The following is a 26,539-nucleotide window of genomic DNA, read 5'->3' as shown; positions in this document are numbered from 1 at the left end:
ACAGTTGTGCTTTACATGTTTATGCAAAGGGATTAAAAAACAAGTGAAGTAAAAACATTGTGAGTTTTTAAGTGGAAAAGTGGATGCACTCATCTCCTCTCAAGAGGAAGAAGCCTCTTGGATAGAGTATGAAATGCCTTCTACAAACAAGTCAGTGGCCCTTGATTCAACACCTTCATGCATAACATTTTGAACAAGCCACATGTTAGTATTACTTTAAGGATTCTCCTCCATCTTCCTGAATCAATTAAGTAGGCTATGAGGTTTTGCATGATTTCCCTATGTTTTACATTTCAAGGAAGAAACATCCACATACATTAGCAGATGAAGCACATGAACTTACTGACAACTGAACCCTGGTGACATGTTTCTGAATCAACTTTATATAAAGGAGAATAAAAAAAGATCATTTGGACAGAAAGAAGAGAAGAGAAAACAGAAAATGCAATAAACCACTGACAAAATGAAGACTCACCAAACACGCTGGGTAAGTGTTTATAACCTTTATATACTTTTGAATTCTTTTCTGATATTAGCAATAGTTAGAAATTTTTATTAACAACAACTCATACATGTATATATAGACATGCACACATGATAAAAAATATCAATTATTGGAATTGAACCATTTTTCATGCCATATATACAGTTTCAGAGGATGATGAAAAAATATACAAAAATATGTATGTTTCACAAAGTTTCTGTAGATGATGAATTACAATAAAGAGGATTTAACAAGAATAAGGCATATACTAATAATACTAATAAGGTGCCCAGTTTAAATCAGTCCACAATGATCTAATCACATTGTTAAATATCTTTAGTTAGAAACTGTCTTTCACAATGTATTTGAATTGACAGCTACAGGATAAGGGCCATGCAAAACTCTGGACCAAGCGGAAAGGTTGAAATGTGTGTGGAGTGGCTTTTGGCTTATTAGTGAATTAGAAGTTGGATGCACACAGTGTGGATTATGGGTAGATAAATAAGAGTTTAGTCCCTGCCAGCCATGATGTTGACTTGTGTAACGAACTATCTCTTTAACTAATAACCAGAGTTTGATTGTCCTAGCAGACTGCTAGAGTGACTGCTGGTTGACTTTGTTTATACTTTGGAGAACAACAATAAACTGAAATGCTCATTTACCTTCTAAAGGAATATTATACATTTTTGTAGTTTGAAGAAGTAAATTCTCTTTCCCCTGTTTTAATGAACTCCTTATATACAGTTACAGTTATGGAAAGGATCTCACATCTACTTCTGCTTCTTTCAGGTAAGTGTTACACCTCATATTTCGTGTAAATTCATGTTGATATTTCAAATATGTCCGACAGCTAAGTCATGTCTTTTAAAATGAAGATTTTTTTGAGACAATTTCAATTTCATAGCATAAAGGTTTATTGCATTTCTTCCCCAGGGCTGTGCTCTGTGTCTTCATGTCTTCCCCAGCATAAATACGTTTTAGTGACAACTCCAAAAACCTGGTATGAGGCTCAGAGCTACTGCAGAGAGAACTGCTTTGACCTGGCCACCATAGACGACATGGGAGAGATGAAAACACTTCTTAAAACTGTCGAGGACAATTACGATGATGGCCTGTGGATAGGACTTGGCCTCAAACAACTAAGATGTGGCACTGGACTCTGGCAGACAAAGATTTACCAAGGAGGGAGAAAGAAATTACTTGGTTTGGGGTCAACAACCCTTGATAAACTGCGGTTATTACAATATTGGGAAATTGTATTCAACTGCTTGTAACATGAGCTACATACAGTTTGCTTTGATGGTGACTGTCATTCATTCGCATACATTCAAATGCATGCAAACAAGTTTGTATACCAAAGACATACAGTATATACATGCACTACAGAGGATATAAAAAGTCTACTTACCCCTGGTTAACATGCCAGGTCTTTGTGATAAAATAAAAAACTAATAAAAACTAAAAATAATGCGGCTGTATATTTGGTAGTTTTACACATCATTCTGGGGTGTCATATGACATATCCACAGTTTTGATGTTTTTTTGCACACATGTCCTGTACCTGCATAGGAAAGTTTCCTGCCCTTGACCAAATTTACAAACTGGCAAAAGAGAAACGGTTGGCCCAGGCTAATGACCAGCATTCCACTTTCATCTGAATTTATGAGCAGAAAATTTCCAGACATCCAGCTTTCCACAGCAGACAACAGACCTCTAACTTTGTAATTTGAGAAGAGTTGTCAGCCTTTATATGCAAATACAGCTGAGTATCATCAGCATAACAGTGTAAATTAATTCCACGACTGCAAATAATTTGGCCAAGAGGTGAAATATAAAAAAGAAAAGCAGAGGCTGAGGAACACAGCCAAGGGGTACTCCATATTTCACATCAGATGTAGTATTATTATAGGAGACACACTGTGTTCTGTCTGATAAGTAAATCATTTTGATTGTTTCATGTCCCTTCATAAGATTACTGGCCCTGCTAAACTTGTTATGTTTTTGTCAAACCTGCAGTGTGGAGTTATTCTTCTTACTTTTGTTTGCTAAATCTGACCTGGAAAAAAAAGCAAGAGAGATTTAGGATAAAAATACAAAAATGTTCTTGCATATGGTCTAATGTATCCTGCTAGCTAACAGGCAGACAAACAAATAAAGGAGACCAAAAAACATTAACTTCTTTGCAGAGCTGGATCCAGCTGAAACCAAATCCTTACAAACCTGCATACATTCAGCAAGGTGCAAAAACACAATAACTGGGATTTCTTTCTCTTTTTTTTATTTAGGGAAAAATCTTGGTGAAGAACAGTATGTTCTCTATGCAAAAAGGTTGACTTGGTATAGTGCTCGGGACTACTGCAGGACATTGTTAAAATGTTGTTGATGCTTTGGAGCGCTGAACTGAATTGCACGTCTTCATTTAATGGCACAATAACACACGCCAAGCTAAACAGAGTTTAGGCAGAATCAGCAATGCAAAGGGAATAAAACAAGTGAAGTAAAAACATAGTGCAGTTTTTAAGTGGAAAAGTAGTTACTCATCTCCTCCTCAAGAGAACTGAAGAAGCCTCTTGGATGAGAGGTGAACCGTCGTCAAGTACCTAACAACAAGTACAGGGGCCCTTTATTCAACCTTTCTTGCCCTATCCATTTTAAAACAAGCCACATGTTAGTATTACTTTAAGGATTCTCCTTCAGCTTGCCCTTCTAATCAATTAGCAATTTATAAAGTTTGTATTTTTGCATGATTTCCCTATGTTTTACATTTTAAGGAAGAAACATCCACATACATTAGCAGATGAAGCACATGAACTTACTACAACTGAACCCTGGTGACGTGTTTCTGAATCAACTTCATATAAAGGAGAATAAAAAAAGATCATTTGGACAGAAGGAAGAGAAGAGAAACAGAAAATGCAATAAACCACTGACAAATGAAGACTCACCAAACGCTGGGTAAGTGTTTATAACCTTTATATACTTTTGAATTCTTTTCTGATATTAGCAAGAATTTAGAATTTTTTAAAAGTATTAACAACAACTCATACATGTATAACCAGACATTCACACATGATAAAAAAAATATCAGACTTATTGGAATTGAACTATTTTTCATGCCATATATACAGTCTCAGAGGTATGAAAAAATATATAAAAATATGTACGTTTCACAAATTTTCTGTAGATGATGAATTACAATAAAGAGGATTTGACAAGAATAAGGCATATACTAATAATACTAATAAGGTGCCCAGTTTAAATCACTCCACAATGATCTAATCACATTGTTAAATATCTTTAGTTAGAAACTGTCTTTCACAATGTATTTGAATTGACAGCTACAGGATAAGGGCCATGCAAAACTCTGGACCAAGCGGAAAGGTTGAAATGTGTGTGGAGTGGCTTTTGGCTTATTAGTGAATTAGAAGTTGGATGCACACAGTGTGGATTATGGGTAGAATAAATAAGAGTTTAGTCCCTGCCAGCCATGATGTTGACTTGTGTAGACGAACTATCTCTTTAACTAATAAACCAGAGTTTTGATTGTCCTAGCAGACTGTCAGAGTGACTGCTGGTTGACTTTGTTATACTTTGGAGAACAGCATGAACTGAAATGTTCATTTACCTTCTAAAGGAATATTATACATTTTTGGAGTTTGAAGAAGTAAATTCTCTTTCCCCTGTTTTAATGAACTCCTTATATACAGTTACAGTTATGGAAAGGATCTCACATCTACTTCTGCTTCTTTCAGGTAAGTGTTACACCTCATATTTCGTGTAAATTCATGTTGATATTTCAAATATGTCCGACAGCTAAGTCATGTCTTTTAAAATGAAGATTTTTTTGAAGACAATTTCAATTTCATAGCATAAAGGTTTATTGCATTTCTTCCCCAGGGCTGTGCTCTGTGTCTTCATGTCTCCCCCAGCATAAATACGTTTTAGTGACAACTCCAAAAACCTGGTATGAGGCTCAGAGCTACTGCAGAGAGAACTGCTTTGACCTGGCCACCATAGACGACATGGGAGAGATGAAAACACTTCTTAAAACTGTCGAGGACAATTACGATGATGGCCTGTGGATAGGACTTGGCCTGCAAACAACTAAGATGTGGCACTGGACTCTGGCAGACAAAGATTTCTACAAGGAGGGAGAAAGAAATTACTTGGTTTGGGGTCAACAAACCCTTGATAACTGCGGTTATTACAATATTGGGAAATTGTATTCAACTGCTTGTAACATTGAGCTACATACAGTTTGCTTTGATGGTGACTGTCATTCATTCGCATACATTCAAATGCATGCAAACAAGTTTGTATACCAAAGACATACAGTATATACATGCACTACAGAGGATATAAAAAGTCTACTTACCCCTGTTAACATGCCAGGTCTTTGTGATAAAAATAAAAAACTAAATAAAAACTAAAATAATGCGGCTGTATATTTGGTAGTTTTACACATCATTCTGGGGCGTCATATGACATATCCCACAGTTTTGATGTTTTTTTGCACACATGTCCTGTACCTGCATAGGAAAGTTTCCTGCCCTTGACCAAATTTACAAACTGGCAAAAGAGAAACGGTTGGCCCAGGCTAATGACCAGCATCTCACTTTCATCTGAATTTATGAGCAGAAAATTTCCAGACATCCAGCTTTCCACAGCAGACAAACAGACCTCTAACTTTGTAATTTGAGAAGAGTTGTCAGCCTTTATATACAAATACAGCTGAGTATCATCAGCATAACAGTGTAAATTAATTCCACGACTGCAAATAATTTGGCCAAGAGGTGAAATATAAAAAAGGAAAAGCAGAGGGCTGAGAACACAGCCAAGGGGTACTCCATATTTCACATCAGATGTAGTATTATTATAGGAGACACACTGTGTTCTGTCTGATAAGTAAATCATTTCTGATTGTTTCATGTCCCTTCATAAGATTACTGGCCCTGCTAAACTTGTTATGTTTTTGTCAAACCTGCAGTGTGGAGTTATTCTTCTTACTTTTGTTTGCTAAATCTGACCTGGAAAAAAAAGCAAGAGAGATTTAGGATAAAAATACAAAAATGTTCTTGCATATGGTCTAATGTATCCTGCTAGCTAACAGGCAGACAAACAAATAAAGGAGACCAAAAACATTAACTTCTTTGCAGAGCTGGATCCAGCTGAAACCAAATCCTTACAAACCTGCATACATTCAGCAAGGTGCAAAAACACAATAACTGGGATTTCTTTCTCTTTTTTTTATTTAGGGAAAAATCTTGGTGAAGAACAGTATGTTCTCTATGCAAAAAGGTTGACTTGGTATAGTGCTCGGGACTACTGCAGGACATATCACACAGACCTGGTCAGTGTGAGGAATAAGGCAGAAAGCGACATCATTCAGAAAGTAGCAAAAGACTTGAAGGTGTGGACCGGCCTCTTCAGAGATGTTTGGAGCTGGTCAGATGGGACTTACTCCTCATTGAGATACTGGAAAGTGGGCCAACCCGTTTTTGTTAAACCTGGTTCAAACAAATGTGCTGCTTTCTTAAAGAGTGAATCTGGTAGATGGGGAGCACAGCCATGTGGTGAAGTGCATCCATTCATCTGTAACTGTAAGCAAACTTCTTCATTTAGATTCTTCCTACTCTGTTTTGGTAAAAGCCTTTGATCACAGCTCATAATCTAAATTACTTGTAATTTGATAGTGCTGATATCTATTTTCTCTACAATATAAATATTCTAAATCAGTAGGTAACATTGAACAATTTCATACCTAAATACCTACTTAAAATTCAGGAAAAGGGAATTAAGATGTACAGCTCAGTTTACATCCTACTGTGTCTTGGCTTGTCATGATGGATATAATGAAAACTGTGTGTGTGTGTCTCATTATCAGGTCCTGTTGTGAGGTTCATTAAAGTGAGGATCAGCTCACAAGACTCAGTGCTGGAGCAAAACAACCCTGAAGTGGAAGACGACATCTTAAAACAAGTGAGTCAAAGGTCACATTTACATTTGTCACTTCAAATGTCTTGTATCCAAATAAAATCCATATGAGATTTACTTTCATTCACGCTTCGACACGTGTATGCATCTCCATAGGCCAGATCACAAATCTGACTGCAATCTGTCTCGGTTTTCCAGGCTACATGCAAATTAGCGAGTCCAGATGTGGTTCGTAATGAACATGAAGCTGTTTAGTAAATACCAAAAATACCACAAGAAGAATAACTTGCACACTTTGATATAAAGCAAGGCTATAACTTTTTCTGAATAGTACCCCCGTATGGCCACACAAGGTATTTATAAAATAATGTCAGATTGAATTTCCTTTCATTTCATCACTTTCTTTTGACCATAGACTGTAAATAAAGGTGGATGAAGCTGATATCTGGGCAGAGACTATGGGGTTGTCAGGCAGGAACAACAGGTATAGTTGGGTGTCATCTGCATAATAGTGATATGAGAAGCCAATTGGGCCCAAGGAGGTGGTGTATGTTGCAAAAAGAAGGGGTCCCAGGAACGATCCCTGGGGCATCCCAGAGGGGAGGGGATGAAATAAGGATGGTTGTCCTTGCCATGACACACTATCAAGAAAAGAAATTGGACGGTGGTAAAACAACTTTGTGGACAACTCAGAGAACAAAATCTAAATCTAAAATCTTAGGAGAAATATTAAGTATGACTTGCACAGGCATATGTATTGTATAGTTTCCTTTTAGTATATGTCAAATTGCTAAATATTAAGATTGTTTAAAACAGTTTACCAAGTCAATAAATGTATAGTACACACTGTTTACAGTAAATATGGATGAAATTGGGACACACTGCTAGTTTAGCAGTAGAATTGTTTTAGTGACCATGACCTGATCCCAGATAAGCAGCAGAAAATGGATGGATGGATGGATGGATGGATGTACGAACAGTAACGTTTTCTTTTAATTTGTCGATTCTGTCCTCTGTTCCTCAGATCACGCAGCAGCTGAGGAACGTGAGTGTGACTGATAATTTCATATTAAGATGGAAAAAGTATCCTGATGGAAGAGTTTTTATCAAGGAACCGTGTCAAGACAACAGATGGATGAAGAATGAGACGCAGATTAACTGAAACTCACAGCAAAGTCAAAATACTCAGACAAAAATTTACATACTACAATGCCACACTACAATGAATTTTCATTTTAGCAGTGATCTATGATATTAACGATGAGTGTGTGTAATCTAGAAGTCTCCTAAACTATGCTACTGTGTTCACTTTCATGCTTTAGTATTTGTTTCTAAATTCAACTCAGATTATCACCTACACACACATAAACACACATTCTCTCCCAGTGCACAGGACAACAGCACAGAGCCAAGTAACCTACACATCATGGATCATGTTGCAGTTGTATTAGTAATTTTGGTTTATGTCTCTAACCACGTTAGTTGTGTTTTTAAATTTGCTTTTGTGCTGTTTTGTTTTGCACAGTTGTAGTTGCTTTCATGGTTAGCAGGAGATAAAAGTGATGTTTTATTATTATTATATATTATTCATATATCATTTCAGTTATGAGCCTCGCATGTTCTCCGTGTCAGATATGTCAGTCTGTCAGATGTAATCAAAGGCAGAGAACCCATATATTACACTTTTATCTACTTGTGAACCTACTGTCATATAAATAGATCAATTTTACAAGTAAGTTTACCCACTTTTTAATCGGTTTGTTCCCTTGTTCCTTTTCTGTTTGCTGTCTATTTTTCTTATTTTGTTTTACATCTGTTTTGTATACCATTTTCATTACTGTAAATATAATCTTTTTGTTGCTATCATGCTTGTTTGATGCTACGTTTGTTTGCTAACTTTTGTTTTAAAAATTGCCACATAAATGAAGCTTTACTTCTGTATTTAAACTGGGGAAATAAAATACAGATCATAATCGAAGAAAATATTGTTTATCTTGATTGAAATTTTCTTGCATGTAAATGTACTTACAGGAATGATGAAAGCTTGAGTACTTGCAACACATACATGTTCAAATATTAATTAATCACATCTTTTTATTCCAATAGTTGAATCAAGTGCACTAGTAGTCCGTAGGCCTGGTGTAGTAAATATACCTTTCATCCCAACATTACAAAGGTTAAGGTAATTTTCCTACGTCGTTCTGTGTCCAGCCTGTGTATAATGTTTACATGTTGCCAAATTTGACTGACAAAAGTATCTCAATCAGAGCCAAGAACCTGTCCAGTCTTCATAAATAGTTGACCAAGTTTTAATATCACTTCAATGATTTTTTTTCCTACAAAGTCTTTTAGTTAATGTTAAATTAAATATCAAACATCTTCACTCATATGAACAAATGTAAACAAGAGACAGGAAGTATCAAGTTGACATATATTCAGTGAGTTGCCAAATAATAAAGTAAATCTATCTAAGCGTAAGTCACAGTGAATGACTCAGATGTTTTACACAAAATGCAGCAATGTGGCTCCAAATATACAGCAGCCTGTTCATCACCACTGCTGCTGCAAAGCTTGTTGATAAGTCATCAAACTACAATAACTATCTATCTCTTTGCATAATGTCTCTCCCTCTGAACCTCCGTTACAGTTTGAAAATGTCTCAAACATTTTATATATTGTCAATGATGTTTTGTATTTGGAAACCGCCCCAATGAGCCAAAATTATCGCAAAACAGCCAGATCGAGTTTTACTGTCCAAATGAAAGAATAAGTAGCCCAACTGGCAGCAAAGCAATTCAGTCTGGCGACACAGCGTCTCATTAAGGGTTCACCTTTAGTTTGCCCTTCACTTTTATTATCATGGTTTGCATTTGTCTTAATCCAGAGTTTCCATGCGTTTTACATATTAAGGAAGAAATATCTGCACAATTATGTTGATACAAACAAACACACTGAACCTGCATGACTCACTTCTGAATCAGCTTTATCCAAGACTCATTAAACATTAGGTGAGTCTCTTTTATATTCTCAGGATTCTCACTCTTCAGTATAAAAAGTAAGGTTTCTAATCCATTTTACAACGTTGGCCTGTATCTACTAAAGCAAATAAAGATGGCAACCAGGAGTAACATATCACCTGAATCATCCTATTGATACAATGCATCATGAAAAGTGAACGTTTTACTGCCAGATTCATTTATCTGCATTTGTAATTTCTGATATACAGTTAAGCAGCACCACAGACTACACCCTTTGGAACAACCATTAAGTTGAATCAACACCTCTCAATAAAAACTGAACATGGAGGTAGGATTTATTGCAGGACTGTTGCATTACTTTTATCTAAGTGTACCTAATAAACTGCCAGCTGAGTGTAGGCCATTTCCACATAATCCATCTTTGATTACAACACGAGTGAATGCACTTCCTTCACTTTCCACCACTGTTTTTGCAAGTTTATCCCTCTCATCTAATGTAAACATTTGATTTTAACAAACTTGTTAAAATGTTATTGACTCCTTTATGGTCCGTACATGAGGTATAATTCTTCTGCAGTTGTTCATGTTGTATAATGAAACATGCCAGTTTAGAGGATATTGTCTACCTGTCGTCCTACCTGTGCTAAGTGTAAATGTATGTTGACGTTTGAGAGCTCGTTCTTAATTAGCAGATGCTGCCTAAACACTGTTAACGCCATTAAATTAAGACGTGCAATTCAATTCAGCGAACCAAAGCATCAGTTTGTTCCATTAGCCAACCATGGATGTATTATATGATCTGGATACCTGACCTAAAAATGGCGCCCGTTCAATTCTATAGTATTTGTTCGCCTCGCGCATCCCACTTGTACAATAAAAAATGAACAAGGAAGTCGAGAGCCGGAACAGAAACAGTTCGTCTTCAAAGTAAAGGTTGCACGTTTTGAACAAACGTGCTGGTTGCAGCGATCTAAAAAAAAAAAAGAAAAAAAGAAATCTATTCAGGCTCTCGACTTCCTTGTTCAATTTTCTTGGTACAAGTTGGATAATGGAACAAACTGACGCTTTAGTGCGCTGAACTGAATTGCACGTCTTCATTTAATGTGACAATAACACACGCAAAGCGTTAACAGCGTTGAGGCAGAATCGGCTAATGAAGAACGAGCTCACAAACGTTTATTATATATATATATATATATTATATATATACATTATACAGGAGGAAGGTGTCACCTCTCCTTCTATGTGGTCCAGTGTGAATTTTACAGTGTGAAGCAGTTTGAATGATCTTCATGGACTTTTCCATGAGCTGATTATTTAACTTAAAGATAAGGGGTTGATTAACCGTTGTAACTGTGTAAATGCTAAAGTGTTGGCTGTAATTGTATTATTGTATGTCTTCCGTGTAATTCTCATTATATGTTCTGAAAAAATAGTCGAGCTTCCGATATAGATTTTGAAGTATTTTCTTGGCTGTAACTCAGTACCCCCCCCTGCTAACAGGACGCAGTGGTACGCTCCAAATGACAGCTCGACCTGAGCTAGCCCTCCTACCCGAGCATAAGCAGCCTCTGAGAGCCACCGAAAGAATCGTTTTAACCAACATTTACGTGTTTAATTTGTGTCGTCGTTCTCTAATTTTCAAGTATTTACCACCAACATGTCTGCTCCTAAGAAGGGAGACTTGTCCTCAAGTGAAAAGGAGTTGTTTGAGGTTATTACTGCAGGTAAGCCTCTTCGGCTAACGCTAATCCCTGAGGAAACCATGCAGCAGTTAGCTCCTGTTAGCTTCTGTGATAGGTTAGTGATACAAATAATACAGAATAATGTCAGTTTAACAAATTTGCCACTCTGTGACCGCTTTGTTAAATCACACCGGTTCATTTAATGGTTAGCTTGATGACGAGGCTCGGTAGCAACTAACGTTATCTAACAGCTAATGATGTGTACATGAGTAGCTTACCTCTGATAGCCTGCTGTCTTCATATTCCCATCTCAACTTCCAGGATGAAATTAATCTTTAAAGTAGTTTCTATAGAAGTGTTTTTATTGTAGATATGCAAGAGTACGTATTATGTAACTGATGCACTGATAGGTCAATTAAAACAATATCCTTAAAAGAAGAAAAAACTCAGAATAAAGAGATGGGTTTACTGTTGAGAGCTGCATGAACTGTTGGTAAAGCTTGGTGTTGTCTTTATACTGGGTTAATATTGAGTCTTGTGCTATTAGGAAATGTTCAAGAGGCCTCAAGGCTGTTGGGCTGTAAGGATGTTCGAGTCAACTGTTTGGATGAGGTAAATGAACAATTCTGACAATAGTAAACTCTCTAAAACAAGTCCACACCTTTGCTAATAGCCTTTATTTCTCCCAATTCACATGCCAGGATGTTGATGTGTATTTAGTTAGTAAGTATTAGTTTATTTGCACAGGAAACAAAACACTATATAACATAATGCATTAACAGATTCATTGTATTTATCCTTGGGCATAGCATTAACTTGCATCTCTGACTCAAATATAGTCATCAGTGCAAAACTGTCACATATCAGAAGTGTCACAAACACATTAACACACTGAGGCTTCTTTCACAAAATGTGGTCAGTGCATTTCAGGATGACAGTTTTTGTGGAAGAGATGACATGATAAGATCTTTTAGCAAAGCTCTTCCTTTGTTCAGTGACATATGTGTGGGACAAGAGGACTTGTGAGTCTCCACACAGAAGGGCTTTGGAGGACGTCCTTCCTTTTTTCTGTTACCCTTTTGTGTCCACCTGTCAAAATCAGCTGTTTGACACAAATACGCTGTTATGTAGTAGAAGCTGTGTGAGTCTTTAGTAGCTGTCACTATTTTCAGGACATTTTGCTCTTTCCTTTTGGCATGGAAGGAGAGAAAAACATAAAACTGGCCTTGGTCTGGTAAATATACTGTAGTGGATAACTTCACATCTACTGTAACAATGGGAGGGATCTACTGTTGAATTTTGTTGGAGTAATGCGCAAAGAGCAACTACAACAGGTGGGAGTAGTTGGGATTTCTCTTTACATACTGGGACTTGGGGCATGTTGCCCATTAAGCATCATAACAGTCAATAACTTGAAAATATTTGGTTGTTACAGAACTCAAAGATAGAAAAACAATGTTCCAAGGAAAAATAAAACAAAATATAAGGGGAAAAACACAGTTGATATACAAAATATAAGCATAGTTTTACGTGACATGTCATGAGTACAGTTACTTAATAGAGGCAAAGTACGAGGTGTAACGGTGAAATGATTAGCTAATTCATTGATTAATTGTAAAACAGAAAATTAAATTCAGTAAGTATTTTGATAATTGATTCTGATGTTTTTCAAGCTCAAATGTCAATCGCTCTCTGGTTCCAGATTCTTCAGTTTTGAGAATTTGCTGCTTTTCTCTATTTTAAATTATTCATATTAAATCATGTGATCATATAAACTGATGCTCTTTGGGTTTGTTGATGAACAGGACATTTGAAGCCTCGAGCTGTAGGAAATGATGATGGGAAATTATCTCTATTTTCTGAAATTTAATGGACAATGTGATGAATTGACAATTTAAATAATGGTTATTTGTAGCACTTAATGTATGTGAATTCTTTACAGCAGTTTAGTGCATTGCAGAAAGAGATAGTAAAAATACACATGAAACATATTTAGTACAGCATGACAGTTTAAACTCTGTATTGAGATCATTAGGAGCAAAAGTATCCGATATGTGTGGCAGTGCAAAAGTGTTTTTGTTTGTGTCGTCCTCAGTACGGGATGACCCCTCTCATGCACGCTGCTTACAAAGGAAAGGCAGACATGTGCAAGTTGCTGCTGCAACACGGAGCGGATGTGAATTGCAACGAGCATGAGCACGGATACACAGCGCTGATGTTTGCTGGCCTGTCAGGTACGCTGTTAGTGTAACAGGTGAAACGTTTAAGATGTTAGAGTCAATCATCACAGCAAAAAGATCAAAAATCCAATCTCGGTTGTTTTGGAAAGTCCCTCCCTCTGTGTGCTGTGACTTTTCTCCCTCTGTGCCTGCAGGGAAGACTGATATCACGTGGATGATGTTGGACGCGGGGGCGGAAACGGACGTTGTCAACTCTGTCGGAAGGACCGCCGCTCAAATGGCCGCCTTTGTTGGTAAGTCTGGATGTGACGTGTCCTCACTCTTTCTGTTTTACAGAGACGTGTTAGAGTTGTTGTTAAATCTGACTCCTGTTCATGGCCTTCTTTAAGCTAAACTTCCAGCATCTGGATACTGTTACTTCTGTCACTCTCTGACTTCCTGTTGGGCTCCACTCGGCCTGAAGTCAGTGAAAAAGGCCAAAGCTTCTAGGCTTGAATTCGTTCACACTGACACAAACTGTTTGTCTACTGTTTCACTTAAACAGCTCTGACTAAACATGAACATGTGACAGATAATACATTCATTCTTTCTTCTGTTGTCGCTCCTCAGGGCAACACGACTGCGTCACGGTGATCAACAACTTCTTTTCACGTGCCAGACTGGATTACTACACCAAGGCCCAGGGTTTGGAGAAGGAACCAAAGCTGCCACCTAAACTGGCCGGACCCCTCCACAAGGTCATCATGAGCACCAACCTGAACCCTGTGAAGGTAGGACACCACTGGACAGGGACTATATGTTCAGACGTAGACTAAACAAGTTCTTCATCCTACAGGCCTGCACCATCCTCATCCAACCACCCTCTAATATCTCTTTATACGTTTTTTATTTCCACCTCCTCCTTCTTGGGGAATAACAGAAGTAGACAAATATTCATCTTCACTTTCACTGATTTCTGTCTTTATGGAGCAACAAGGAAGCTGCTTCATCCAGTTTTGCCAATTCGATACGATTTAAAACAAAATTTTGTTAATGTAACAAAGACACTTGTTATCTTTGACATTTTTAAATACAATGACAATGGAAAAAATAATTGCAGGTTCAAGTTGCAGTCGACATCAACTTTGATTATTCCTGGAAAAACCTACATTTTCATTACAAATTGAACTGAAGGAGAATGTGTTGTGTTTTTTTCCAGATGGTGATGCTGGTGAAGGAGAACCCGCTGCTGGCAGAGGTGGAGGCTCTGGACAAATGCCGTCGGGTGATGGAGCTCATCTGCGAGAAATGCATCAAGCAGCAGGACATGAACGAGGTGCTGGCCATGAAGATGCACTACATCAGCTGCCTGCTGGGAAAGTGTGCCTCCTTCCTCAAGGACCGCGAGGACAAGCTGGACGGACTCATCAAGAGGTGAAGAAAACTGCGTCATGATCTGTTCATTACAGGTGTAAACTGTTGGAGAAGGTGTTCACTGTCCTGTGTCCAGGTTTAATGGTAAATTAATTGGAGACAGACTGTTTTATAACGTCTGAGTGTCTGTCTGTGTCAGTGACATCACTCTTATAGCTCCATGTTTACTGCTAGTACCAGTTAACGCAGATTGTGTTGCAGGAGTAGACACGATGGATTAGGCTTAGACGTTATCTGAAATGTAATATCTCGATACAGTCCAGCCCAAATGTCACAATATATGATGTTATCCCAGGGGATGATGGATTGTTTATGTTTTGTTTATTTTTTCACAGTTTCAATGGGACAAAACTGAGTCTGACTGAGTCTCTGCTGTATCTGCTCTGAAGTTTCTTCTGTCCTGATAACAGTTGTAAAGTGATGCACATTTCGCTCAAGTCTCCTTCATGTCTCTCCTGCAGTTTGCTGAAGGGGCGAGACTGCGACGGTTTCCCCGTCTATCAGGAGAAGTTTATCAGAGAGTGCATTCGCAAGTTCCCGTACTGCGACGCCACTCTGCTGCAGCAGCTGGTGCGGAGTATCGCTCCTGTAGAGATTGTGAGTCTGGATTAATGATTTTAAAACTGTGTAGAGATGGTTATATCCAGCAGTGTGTTTGTGATCAGTGTTTTTCTTTTGTTTTTTTCCCTCCCTTCGTCACAGGGTAACGACCCCACAGCTCTGTCAGTGCTGACTCAGGCCATCACAGGTCAGGTCGGCTTCATGGACGCAGAGTTTTGCACTTCCTGTGGAGAGAAAGGAGCCGAGAAGAGATGTTCCATCTGCAAAATGGTGAGAGTGAAAGCTGCAGCCCGAATATCAATATACACAGAGAACGAAGGAGGCTCTTCTTCTTCTCTTCTTACGTCTTTAGGAACTCCTAGTTTGGCCTCATCTGCTGGTGTAGCTTTTATTACACATTGCACATGTTCAAATAAGATGAATTTTGTTGGGGGGGGGGTTTCACCAGGTGATCTACTGTGGCCAAGCCTGTCAGAAGATGCACTGGTTCACACACAAGAAAGTTTGTAAGAAGCTCCAAGAGCAGAGAGAGACGCACGAAGCAGAATCAGCCAAACTGAGGACGCAGCAGAGTAAAGGTACCTCATCATCGATGACTTCCTAATAGTATAACTCCCATAGAAACACAAGTAGCATCATTTCAACAAGCAAGTATTTGGAATTTACTTAAACTTGACTGCAAACTAATTAGTGCCAGTATTTTTCAAAGCATTAAGTAAAAGTTTTGGAAAATTTTTAAGCTTCTTGGAGCTTTCTTGTACATTTAGAAACATTTTGCAAAAGTCTGTAAATGTCTTTTTTGTATCGGAAATACATTTGCGAGGCTCAGTGTTAGGTTTTCATTTTTCAAGGAAATAAATGCAGGAAATTACCAGTATTTCCTTTATTACATGTTTTAAAAGTCTCATATTAAAAATACCATTTAATCTAACCATATAGTTTTCTTTTTGTGTGCTGAGAGGCGCTTAATTATCTTCTCGTTTGGATTTTCTCTTGATTTTCTGATGGATGCTGGAGGGACTTTTACTGCTTCCATCAGTGTCCTTGCACGGCAAAAATAAACAAACTTTGGAATTCATGTGGATATAAAATCAAGATGCAAACTCATCTGCTTTAAAGAATAATCATGGTGTTTTTTATTTTTTTTTGTAAAAGCAATGAGCCTTAGAAATCTGTTGGAATGACGTTAATCTGAATTTCAAATTGTACAAATCCATTTCTTGCCAAGGCTGCATTATTATCATAAATCTAACATGACAGAACGTGATGATGGCTGACCACATGTTGCTCTCAATATAAAAGCAAAGTCAGACCTGCAGTAACAGTATTGTGTTTGTGTTTCAGAGGAGAGTGACGCGGTGCAGGAAGCCACAGACTCCATACAGGAGCTCTCAGTGGAGACCAACAGCGAGGTCGCACCCTCAGAAACCTCAAACCCCGCCCCCATCGCAGCTGCCGACAACTGAGGAGCGCCCGTCAGCATCCGCCATTCTCCAGAACACATCCATACTCCACAGACAGAGAGAGCAAACTGGCAGTAAGACTGAAAGCCAGACAAGGACTGGTCCGGCCGGAGAGACGAGCCCGTATTTATTATCGACCTGAGACTGTCACGGAGGCAGGGCGACACCGAAGCATCCGAGGAAGGTTTGTGCCACAGCGGCCATCTTTGTGTAATTTTTATATGTTGATTTTTTTTTTCTTTCTTTTTTTTTTTTCAGACGACATTGTCATATGTGAATGTGAGAATTGCGTAGGCTGGTGTGTTTGTGGTAGAGGTCACTGGGAGGAATTGTGGGTAATATATGAAGAGCTAATTGGTTCACGTCCACAATGGAACGTAAATCTGCCTTAAGAGCCTGTAGCAACCTGTGCGGGAAGGAAGTGACTGTGTGGCCAATCAGAGCTGCTGTCTGTTTGCATTGTACCTGATTTGTTATTGGGATGTTTTTGGGGGTTTTTTTTGTACTGATAACTTTGTGGTAGATAGTGAGTGGATAGCATGGCTGCACAATATTGACCAAAAATGTATATTTTTTAAAATATGAACAACATAAACATGATTTATTTTTAGTGTTGAAAGATGATGTTAACACTCAGGATTTTCCAAATTGTAACTAAATGACAGATTTTTTTTCCCCCCACTGATCCATCATTTGTTGACCAAGCGTTGTTGTACGCAGCACAAGAAACATCATGTCCAGGAAAAACATTCATTAATGATGCAGCCTGAATGGACAGAGAAGCTGAAGGTGAACGACACGTCCCATGAGGCTTTGTTTGCCCTGAATGATCCAAAAACTTGATCTTTAATCATGATAAATAAAAACCATCTTCACCATTTTTTTTTTTGCAGTAGATTTTCATATTTTACCGGTATGTTCTTCATTTTTCTCACCAGTTTATTCTCTGTATGTTCAGATGAAGAAGTCAGAACTTTACATACACCTCAGCCAAATATATTTAAACTCTGTTTTGCACAATTCTTAACATTTAATCGTAATACACATTACCTGTCTCAGGTCGGTTACGGTCACTGCTTCATTTTAAGAACGTGAAATATCTGATAAGATAAGATAAGATTTATTTCAGCTTTTATTTGTTTCATTATACGTACATTGTAAGTATTTGGTAGCATGGCCTTTGAATAGTTTAACTTGGATCAAACGTCTCAGGTCATTGTGGCCAAACGGTTCACTTTTAGTTTCATCAGACCACAGGACATTTCTCCAGAAAGCGAGATCTTTTTCTCCATGTGCAGTTACAAACTATAGTCTGTCGTTAGAGTGATGACATGACGTGGGTATGAAAACATCAGAGGCAAAAGGTTTTTATTTCTTAGGTAATGTACACCTGAACAATTAATGCAAACTACCACCTCTGCTTTCTTTTTTTTTAACCCTATAATGTTCAGAGAGGTGATGATTTAACTCTGGAGGCTCTTGTGAAAACTTTAAACATAAATTACACCATATATAACTAAAGAATGGATATTTAAAGGGTCACATATCCGTAGTAGCATACTGCACTTCCATGCACTTTTCTTTTTTGTTTGTTTGTGAAAAAACATTAAGTGACACAGAAGACATTGTGACCATGTAGATTTATAATGTACTGAGGTGTCAGCTGCAGGACCTCTGCTGCCACCCCAGTAAACTGAAGGTGAATGGAATTAAAGCTATATAATAATCAATAATTTATATGATTGTCATCAATGATTTTATATTTACAATCCATCACAATAACTTTGTGATACAGATTCTTCAGTTCCCCTCAGTTCTACAGAGGTTTCCTGTTTCTCTTCCTGCGCTCATCAACAGCTACTGAGAAGCAGTGTCTTATTTTGAAAAGAACATCCTGTTTTTGTTTTTTTTTGTTTTTTTTTTTGTCTGGATAATTCACAGACCTTGCTGTCAAATTTTTGTAACAGATCATTTTGAGCAGACCACAGAAACAGCGATACAGTGGCAGATATTTTGCGTTACAGCGTGTAATGACTGAACACTTTGAGAAAGCGGCCACCGTCGTCCTCCTCTCCTCGTGTGGTTTATCTTACTCGTCTGCCGAAGGCCACGGACTGGAGGACGCGGTGACTCTCCTGCCTGAACATCTGGAAGGACCTCCTCCTCTCTTCTGGCTTCACCTCTGAACACACAACAGGTAGAGGACCATATCTACTGAAAAAAATGTTTGAGAGACTTTGTAATAAAAGTGTGAAATGTGACAGGATGTCTTCATGCGTTACCTTTCCCATCTAAGACCTGGATAGAAGGCAAACGGTGGATCACATGGTGTCGATATCCAGGTTCATGAGAGATGGGGTTGAGGAAAAAAGCTGGGGAAAAAAAATCAATGGTGTGAATATTAATGGAAGTGTTGGACTTTCTCAGGCAAAGGGGGAAGGGAAAATCCTCACTGGCACTTTGGAGCTGCTGCATCCTCCTGAGCTCGTGCGTCGTGTCCTCCAGTCCTCTGATCTGGTTGTTGTGGAGAAAAAGACGGCGCAGGCAGGTCAGATGATTTAGAGCCCCTGTAAGAGAAAGATTCACATGGATCTCTATTATTCATTTATCCAGGATGCATCTGGTTTTCATTTACCTGCACATATTTAGACCTAAAAGAAGTGGAAACTACTCCTTTGAGGAACTCTCAACTTAGTGTTTCTATTTTATGCTTTAGTTTATACTGTACTACTTTTCAGAGGGAAATATTGTAACTTGACTAAATTTATCTGACAGCTACAGTTGTATCTGTGTTTTTATATGAGCAAAACATTTGAGCAGCTTCACTGTGTAAAGGGAGCATTAAGTGCTTCAAGTTAAAATATATTGAAAGTCTGAAAAGTAAATTGTAAAAACAAAATCAGCCTCGGATTTTTCACTCTTTTATTGCTCTACTAAAGGGCATTACGTTTTCATATCGTCTCCAGTCAGATTCACCTGTAATAGACTTGATGTTGTTGTTGTGGAGGTAAAGTTCGGTCACGCAGCAGTTCAGGGAGCGACAGCTGAGCTCTCTGATCTGAAAGAGTCAGAATAGACAGAATAAATGAGACTTTCTGTCAATTTAAACTAAAAAAATAACACCCAGTTGTTGCTGTAAATGAAGCTTTACCTTGTTGTTATTCAGCCACAGCTTCCTCAGAAAGTGAAATCTTGATAAGTCGGGGACACTGGTGAGTTTTCTGTTTACAAAAGGCTTGTTTGTGAAATTATTCAGCATGTGACTCAGTTTTCACAGCAGCTGAATTGAGACTCAGATACATTTATTTTTAATGCCAAAAAAAAAGAAATGTTTGTCTTACTTTGAGGTGAGGCTGAGTTGGCAAACATCAGCGTCCCTCCTTATCCCACACTTCTGGATTATGTCATTTATATCCTGTGTTTAGGGTAAAAGAAAAAGTAAGAAAAACAGATAATCTCAAAAAGTAAAACTGAGGTTGAAAGTGTTTGAGATAAAGCTGTTCACCTTGCCCACCTCCATTGTCTGTCACCTTTTGGATTTCCAGCCACACCTGTTGCCAGGAAACTGCTGTTGTGTTTGAATCACAACAAACAAAATATAATTTTCAAAAAATTATACGATTTTTTTTTAATCTTTTTTTTATCTTTTATGCATAGATAATAGTATCTTTAGGTATTTTATGTTAATCTTTGTACAGATTAAAGATTAAATGCGTCATCATTCATCTGCAGTGAAGGTAAATATCCAGCAGAGGGGAGTGTTTCACCAGAATTCACAGGCAAACCAGGTCAATTGAGTTTTCAGGTTTATTCACGCTGTAGTTTCTAACTGCAGTGGAGTTTTGCTGTTTACTGCAACTTAACAGCTGATTTTACAAATAGACCATAGTCTCTTACACTATAGATAAGTCATTTACTACACTTCCTGCAGCACTGTGTTTACTGTAGTTAGATAGCTGCTGTTTTGAATGTTTTGATTTTGGGACACATTTTAGAGGGAAATATTGAACCTCAATACATTTATCTAACAGTTGTAGTTACTAGTTCTTACATTGCTGGTTAAAGAAATTGTTTGGGAAAACACACTTATTTGCCTTCTTTCGAAGAGTTAGATCTATAGAAGATCTATACTCTTATGTTTTTATGTCATTATAGAGTTGGAGCTTGGAAGTACTCACTTTAACCTAGCTTAGTGTAAATACTGGAAGCAAGGGGAAACGGTTCACCATGTTGTAACCACTTTGCATTTCTGTTAGGAGATCAGCCATGATTGAAAGTGAACTAGGTCTTTACATTTCTCAGCAGATTTCATCATCCCTCTGTCTTTATCAGGACCTGAGCCAGTACAGATGCAATACCGCCTCCACCTGTCTCACCAACGGCAGAGTCCAGACAGTGAGGAGGGTCTAGGTGAGTAACATGCTATCATTCACTTTTAAAAGTAAGACTTGTCTATACCACTGTGATTAAATCAGACCCACAGTGTGAACATGTTCACACTGCTGATTCTTAATGAATATGCCACTGCCAATATTGGTTATGTATCTTACACTGTATCCATATTTGTACTACTGAATTTGTTGGTTATATAGTGTGTTTACATTGAATTCTTATCACACCTCTAGTTGTTTACCCTTCATTTCCTTGCATTTATATCTCATGATATTCATACTGTGTTTGTTTTGCATATTCATATCTAGCCTCACAATTTATTATATACACAGAACAGATCCAACATGTTTGAATATAAATAACTTGTATGATCTAAAGGAATTTTCCTATCACATGTTTGTCTGTATCAGGACCAGAATTCCAGTCTAATCATCACCAATGATGGACCAGCACCTGCCTTTCCTTCTGCATCTGGCCTCATCAATCATCAACCACATTACATCAACACCTTGAGGTATTATCCCTGCACATGACAGATATTGTCTATCCTGTGATCTTTTGCACATCCCCTAATCAATACCTTTTGCACAGCTTGCTCAGCAGGAGTTTTTTCATTCTGAAATACTTTTGTACATAGTTGTGTAGTATCGTCTTCATTGTTTTATTTTTATATATATGTATCTATGTATATTTATATTTGAGTATTGCAGTATTTTACCTTTTTTGTTATTTCCTATGAATACGTTAATTGGATACTACACCAAACCAAATATCTTGTAAGTGAAAACCTACCTGGCAATAAAACTTATTTTCTGAGTCTCTGTGATGTCGTCATCCCTTCATCATGCTGCGAGTGGAGTGCAACTTTTTCTATCTTCATTTATAACTTTTAATTGACATTATTTATTATTATTATATTTTATTTATTGCATTTGGAGTGGTGTTTGCCACAATGCTGTTACTGTATGTAAGAATTAATTTGTAATATGTGCTTTCTTCTGTTCTTGCAGCTCACATCATGTGCTGTGGTGCAGTGGATGGATGGGCATCGGTTGAGAAAACTAAGGTCGTCACATGACTCACTGTCACAGGGGGAGGAACCCTGGGAGAGACCATCAGTTTCACCTGAACCTCCAGTTCTGCTGGTAAGTTTTATGATAAGTTTATCAAGCTACAGTGACTCACTATCGCCTCTTGAGGAACAAAGTGGTGTTACAAGATGAGACGGACAGTTCAGGACATCTAGCACCAGTTACACAGTGTAGTTTTTAAGACAATTTGCAGTCAAATCTGTTCAAAGGAATGCATTTTATTAAGCGTTGCTGTATATTGGATAAACTTGAAATAAAGGGCTGATTTGTTTTAGCATTTGTAAGTGTCCACGCAACAGTAAACACATGAAAATTGACAGACACACAGAAGTGCACAAGTGCAGTTGCTGCCCAAACTTTCACACATGGGACTGTGATTGGCTAATTAGACTGATTAGCTCAGGAGAAATCACAGCAGCTTTATTGCAGATCAGCTTCTGCAAGAGCATGTACCTGTGTGTATGTACATGTCTTGCTGTGGTTGTTGGGACAAATTTAGGCTTGAAAACCATCATTGTGAGAACCTTGGTCGGCCCTCAGAGTTTCAGACTGCTTTTTTGAGGGACACCTGCAATGACTGAGGTCAGAGTTGTATAATAATATAATTCTCTACAACATGAATGAAACTCGAAGTGACGTCCTCTGCAGAGATTGGAACGTGTGTGATGGATACGCACCAAGCAGCGGGCACGTTCAAAATTTGTCCTTCAGGAATTTTTATTTATAGTAGAAGTATTGATTGTCATATTAGATCCCTCTCAGGGAATAACAGAAGTGATTGAGACACAGCCCTCATCTATTGTTGGGATCTGTCCCGAACTTTCTTTCTTGACTCTGTTCCAGGTGTCGTTCGTACCTTTCCCCCCTCCCCCTCCCATGCTGCTTGTCAGTGAGCTATTAACCCAGCCACCTTTCATTTCCCATGAGGGTTAGGGGCAACCGAATTCCTGTTGGTGAGTGTCAGTGTGAGGGAGAGGGAGTTAGCTCCCAGCTTCCTGTTTCATTAAACAGTGAGGGCACAAAAGCCGCGGGGCCTATCATATTCACTCTTTAACCCGCTCTCAGAAGAAGCTCAGAGGGGCGTCGGAGTGTAAATAGCTTCCTGAGAAGAGTGGGACGTGTTGTCCTTTATTTTCTCTCGGAAGTGGAGTGAATGAGTCTCTGGTGTCGTTGTTTGAGGAAAAACAAAAGAGAGAGGAAACAATAACAGAAGCTGAGTGTGAAGTTTAATGACAGGCTGGGTTCACCTGCCGAGGTGACTTTTTTTAAAAGCAGAATCAAGAAGGAACAATTTCATTTAAGGTTCTGGTACCTGAGTATTTCTCTTACTCTACATTTAAAGGTTGGAGAGGGGGGGTTTGTTTGTCTGCTTTAGCATAAACAGCAGTGATTAGCATGTCTAGCTAACTGGCCACGTATCATTAATTAACTACTTTGTGGGTTTAAGACACAAAACCTGTACTCAACTAGAGCATCCACTGTGTAGCATTTCCTCGCAAACTGGTCAGTCTCAGACGCTGTTAGAGCTCGTGTTAGCAAAATAAATCCGGCCCATACTTGGCCCAAGCGTTTGTTTTTCTTCTGGCCCAGTATACGCCCGGCTCCATGGCCTGAATCTGGCCCATATACAGCATAATTGTCAGAAGCTACTTCCACATCTGAACCAATTCTTGCACACACACAGAAAGTCGTCTGTCAGTCAATATCGGAGGATAACAACCGGACTCTGCCCAGACGTGGAAGTATATGGGCCAGACTCGGGCCGAGGGACCCAGGCAGAAGTCTCATTTTGCTATCTACGTTACCGAGATAATGTTATGTTTGAAAAACACGTTGATATCTCCTGTAACATAAAAAGCAAAAATGCTTTATATGAAAATACAACCCAGTAACTGAGCTAACTGGCCAAACAGGATTACGTTAGAATAAACAGTCGGATCTTGACTCTATTTTTAACCCAGTTTTAACCCTGTGGTTCCACCAAATGTATTTCCTCCACCCGCTGATTTGAACGATAACCTTTCACTCCTAAAAAAGAAAGAAGACACAATCTCAGGCTTTTATTCCACTCTCCATCGTGAAATGGGGCCACAGCCTTCACAAAGTGCTGGTGTGATAATAAACCAGTCAAGTGATCTGCGTATCAGCTTTCACTCACATGAGCAACAATTAGTGTCTCTGCACGACGCCTCTTTTCAAATCAGTAAGACAAGCCTGGGTTGAATGTTCCCCACAAAGGTAATTATATCTCCCCTTGTTTTGTGCAGCGGACGCACAAAGACTCCAGTTAGTCTGGGCACTCGGATCATTAGATGTGTAACTGACAGGGATTGAGAGGCAGGCAGACGGAGGATGACATAGACAGACAGCAAATTACACACAGACAATATCAGCTTTCATTCTTGAATTAAACGTGCGCCTGAGAAAGGCAAGTCGCGACGTGGAGAACCTCCAACACGGAGGAACTCGACGGGAGGTAAAATATGAGTCGGTGTCTGAAAATCGTCAGCTGTGCACACATGTGTGATTAATGCTGCTGAAGACGCTGGTGAAAAAATGAGCAGCTGTGGACCGAATCAGGGTCTGACGCACCGGACAAGACGGCAGACGTCACAGAGTTCAGATGTAAATTCAGTTGAACTGTTCAGTGACTGACAGCTCATCAAGGCTTTTCCTGCATCTGTTGAACAAAGGAGCAATGAATGCATCATCTTTCAACATTCTCACATAATTTGACCATGTGTGTTGAATGTGGGAAGCTCCTCGGATCATTTTTGCTCCAAACTATTTTCAATGTACACAATTAAAGTTGTTTGTTTTTGATGTCTGAGATCCAGTTTGGATTTCACTCATGAGCTTAAAATGACAGAGAATTGAACATATACATCATATTGGTTCCAATGAGCATCCAGTGCAGCTTTGCTCCATATTTTCAGATGAAATGTGAAGCTAAACTGCAAAGATCGCTTCTTTTTAGCCTCAAATTACTGCAGAGACTGAAATATCTCTGCAACTATTCGCCGGTTTGAGAATGCTACTGTCTTTGGTGGCCCCTCCCTGACTTTTCCTGTAGTGCCACCATGAAACCATTTTGTTGAGCTGCTCAGTTTTCATCTATAGTGCCACCATTATAAAATGTTAATTTGTTGAATACTTTCATTCAAATAACATTTCCATCAGCCTCAAACCTACAAGAGAAACTAAAGAAACAAACCTAACCTCCACCTGCTTTTCTTTGACTCATAACTCAAGAGCAGCAACAGTCACTCAAAGCTACGGCTGTTTATTACCTCACTGCCTCATAACAGCAGATTTACTGCAAATAATCAGAGTTGGAGGTATCATAGCGTCATACTAGATTTAGTCTCCACAGCTGCATCAAAAGTCTGATTTAGGACCGTTTTGGAAGCTGGTCTTCAACTGCCAAGTTAAAGCTTAATTTAGATCCTGATTTTTGTTGTTATTCTTGAACAAAGACGTTTTCTCAGGCTGAAAGAATCCTAACGTCAAGCCGAGGTAGAAATAAGGTAGAAATAATATGTGATTTCATGATTACAAAATGTTTCTGTCTCATTTAGAATGAAACTGCTGCGTTTAGATAATCTGAATATAGACCAGAAACTGACGTTGACCTCGGATCTAATCAGGACTTCTTGACTTTGGAAAGTAGCCTTCTTTCTACCAACAATTTAAGACTATTATTGTCACGTATTTCCTCTGCCCTGCCTTCTTTAGAGTCTGGAAGGATGTATTCCTCCAAGCTGCCACACGTATTCTATACAACTGATTCTGATTTCACAAGAAAACAAGTTTACGCTGAATTCATCTCCAGTGGAAGATGATGAGGGATCGTATAAAGGAATTGTCGTGTTACATATCCTGATCTTTTCTGACAAATGTCATCAGTGTTCATTTGATTCAGTTTTGATTTCTAGTTTTAAGTTGCTATTTTAAAACATATCTTATTATCTTTTATCATCATATCTCATTATATGTTGTTTTACAGATATATTAATATTGTTAATAAACTAAAACCAACTAAACTAAAACCGAACCAGAGGCCACTAACTCAGGCCCTTAATCCCATCATCATCATCATCATCATCATCATCATCATCATCATCATCATCATCATCATCATCATCATCATCATGGATAGGAGCTTCCTCATCTTCAGCATCCAGGATCAAATTTAACTCTCTAAAATAAAAGCAGTGGGCGGGTTGATTTTATGAGCGTGCACCAATCAGAGCGTCCCCTCAGAGACGCACCTGAGGAGCTGCCAGAGCGAGAGGCGGACCGGCTGTTGTGCTATAAAACCAGCGGGGCAGCGGAGACCTCCGTGCAGTTCACCCAGC

At 38.5% G+C, this 26,539-nt stretch overlaps 1 protein-coding gene across 1 annotated transcript; it reads left to right on the top strand.

The window, feature by feature from the left end:
* The first annotated feature begins 10,943 nt into the window (after positions 1-10,943).
* ankmy2 (ankyrin repeat and MYND domain containing 2) lies at positions 10,944-17,578 on the top strand. The gene is made up of 10 exons (XM_022746162.1): positions 10,944-11,123; positions 11,629-11,693; positions 13,177-13,315; positions 13,456-13,554; positions 13,871-14,031; positions 14,460-14,674; positions 15,136-15,271; positions 15,377-15,505; positions 15,684-15,813; positions 16,580-17,578. Exons 1-10 carry the CDS (start codon positions 11,057-11,059, stop codon positions 16,699-16,701), a joined length of 1,263 nt encoding a protein of 420 aa, XP_022601883.1. The 5' UTR covers positions 10,944-11,056; the 3' UTR covers positions 16,702-17,578.
* Positions 17,579-26,539: the final 8,961 nt, after the last annotated feature.

Source organism: Seriola dumerili, unplaced genomic scaffold (assembly GCF_002260705.1).
Source record: "Seriola dumerili isolate Sdu_G_001 unplaced genomic scaffold, Sdu_1.0 BDQW01000092.1, whole genome shotgun sequence".
Classification (NCBI taxonomy): Eukaryota; Metazoa; Chordata; class Actinopteri; order Carangiformes; family Carangidae; genus Seriola; species Seriola dumerili.
Note: the sequence above shows the minus strand (reverse complement) of the source record. Positions and strands in the feature narration are given on the sequence as shown.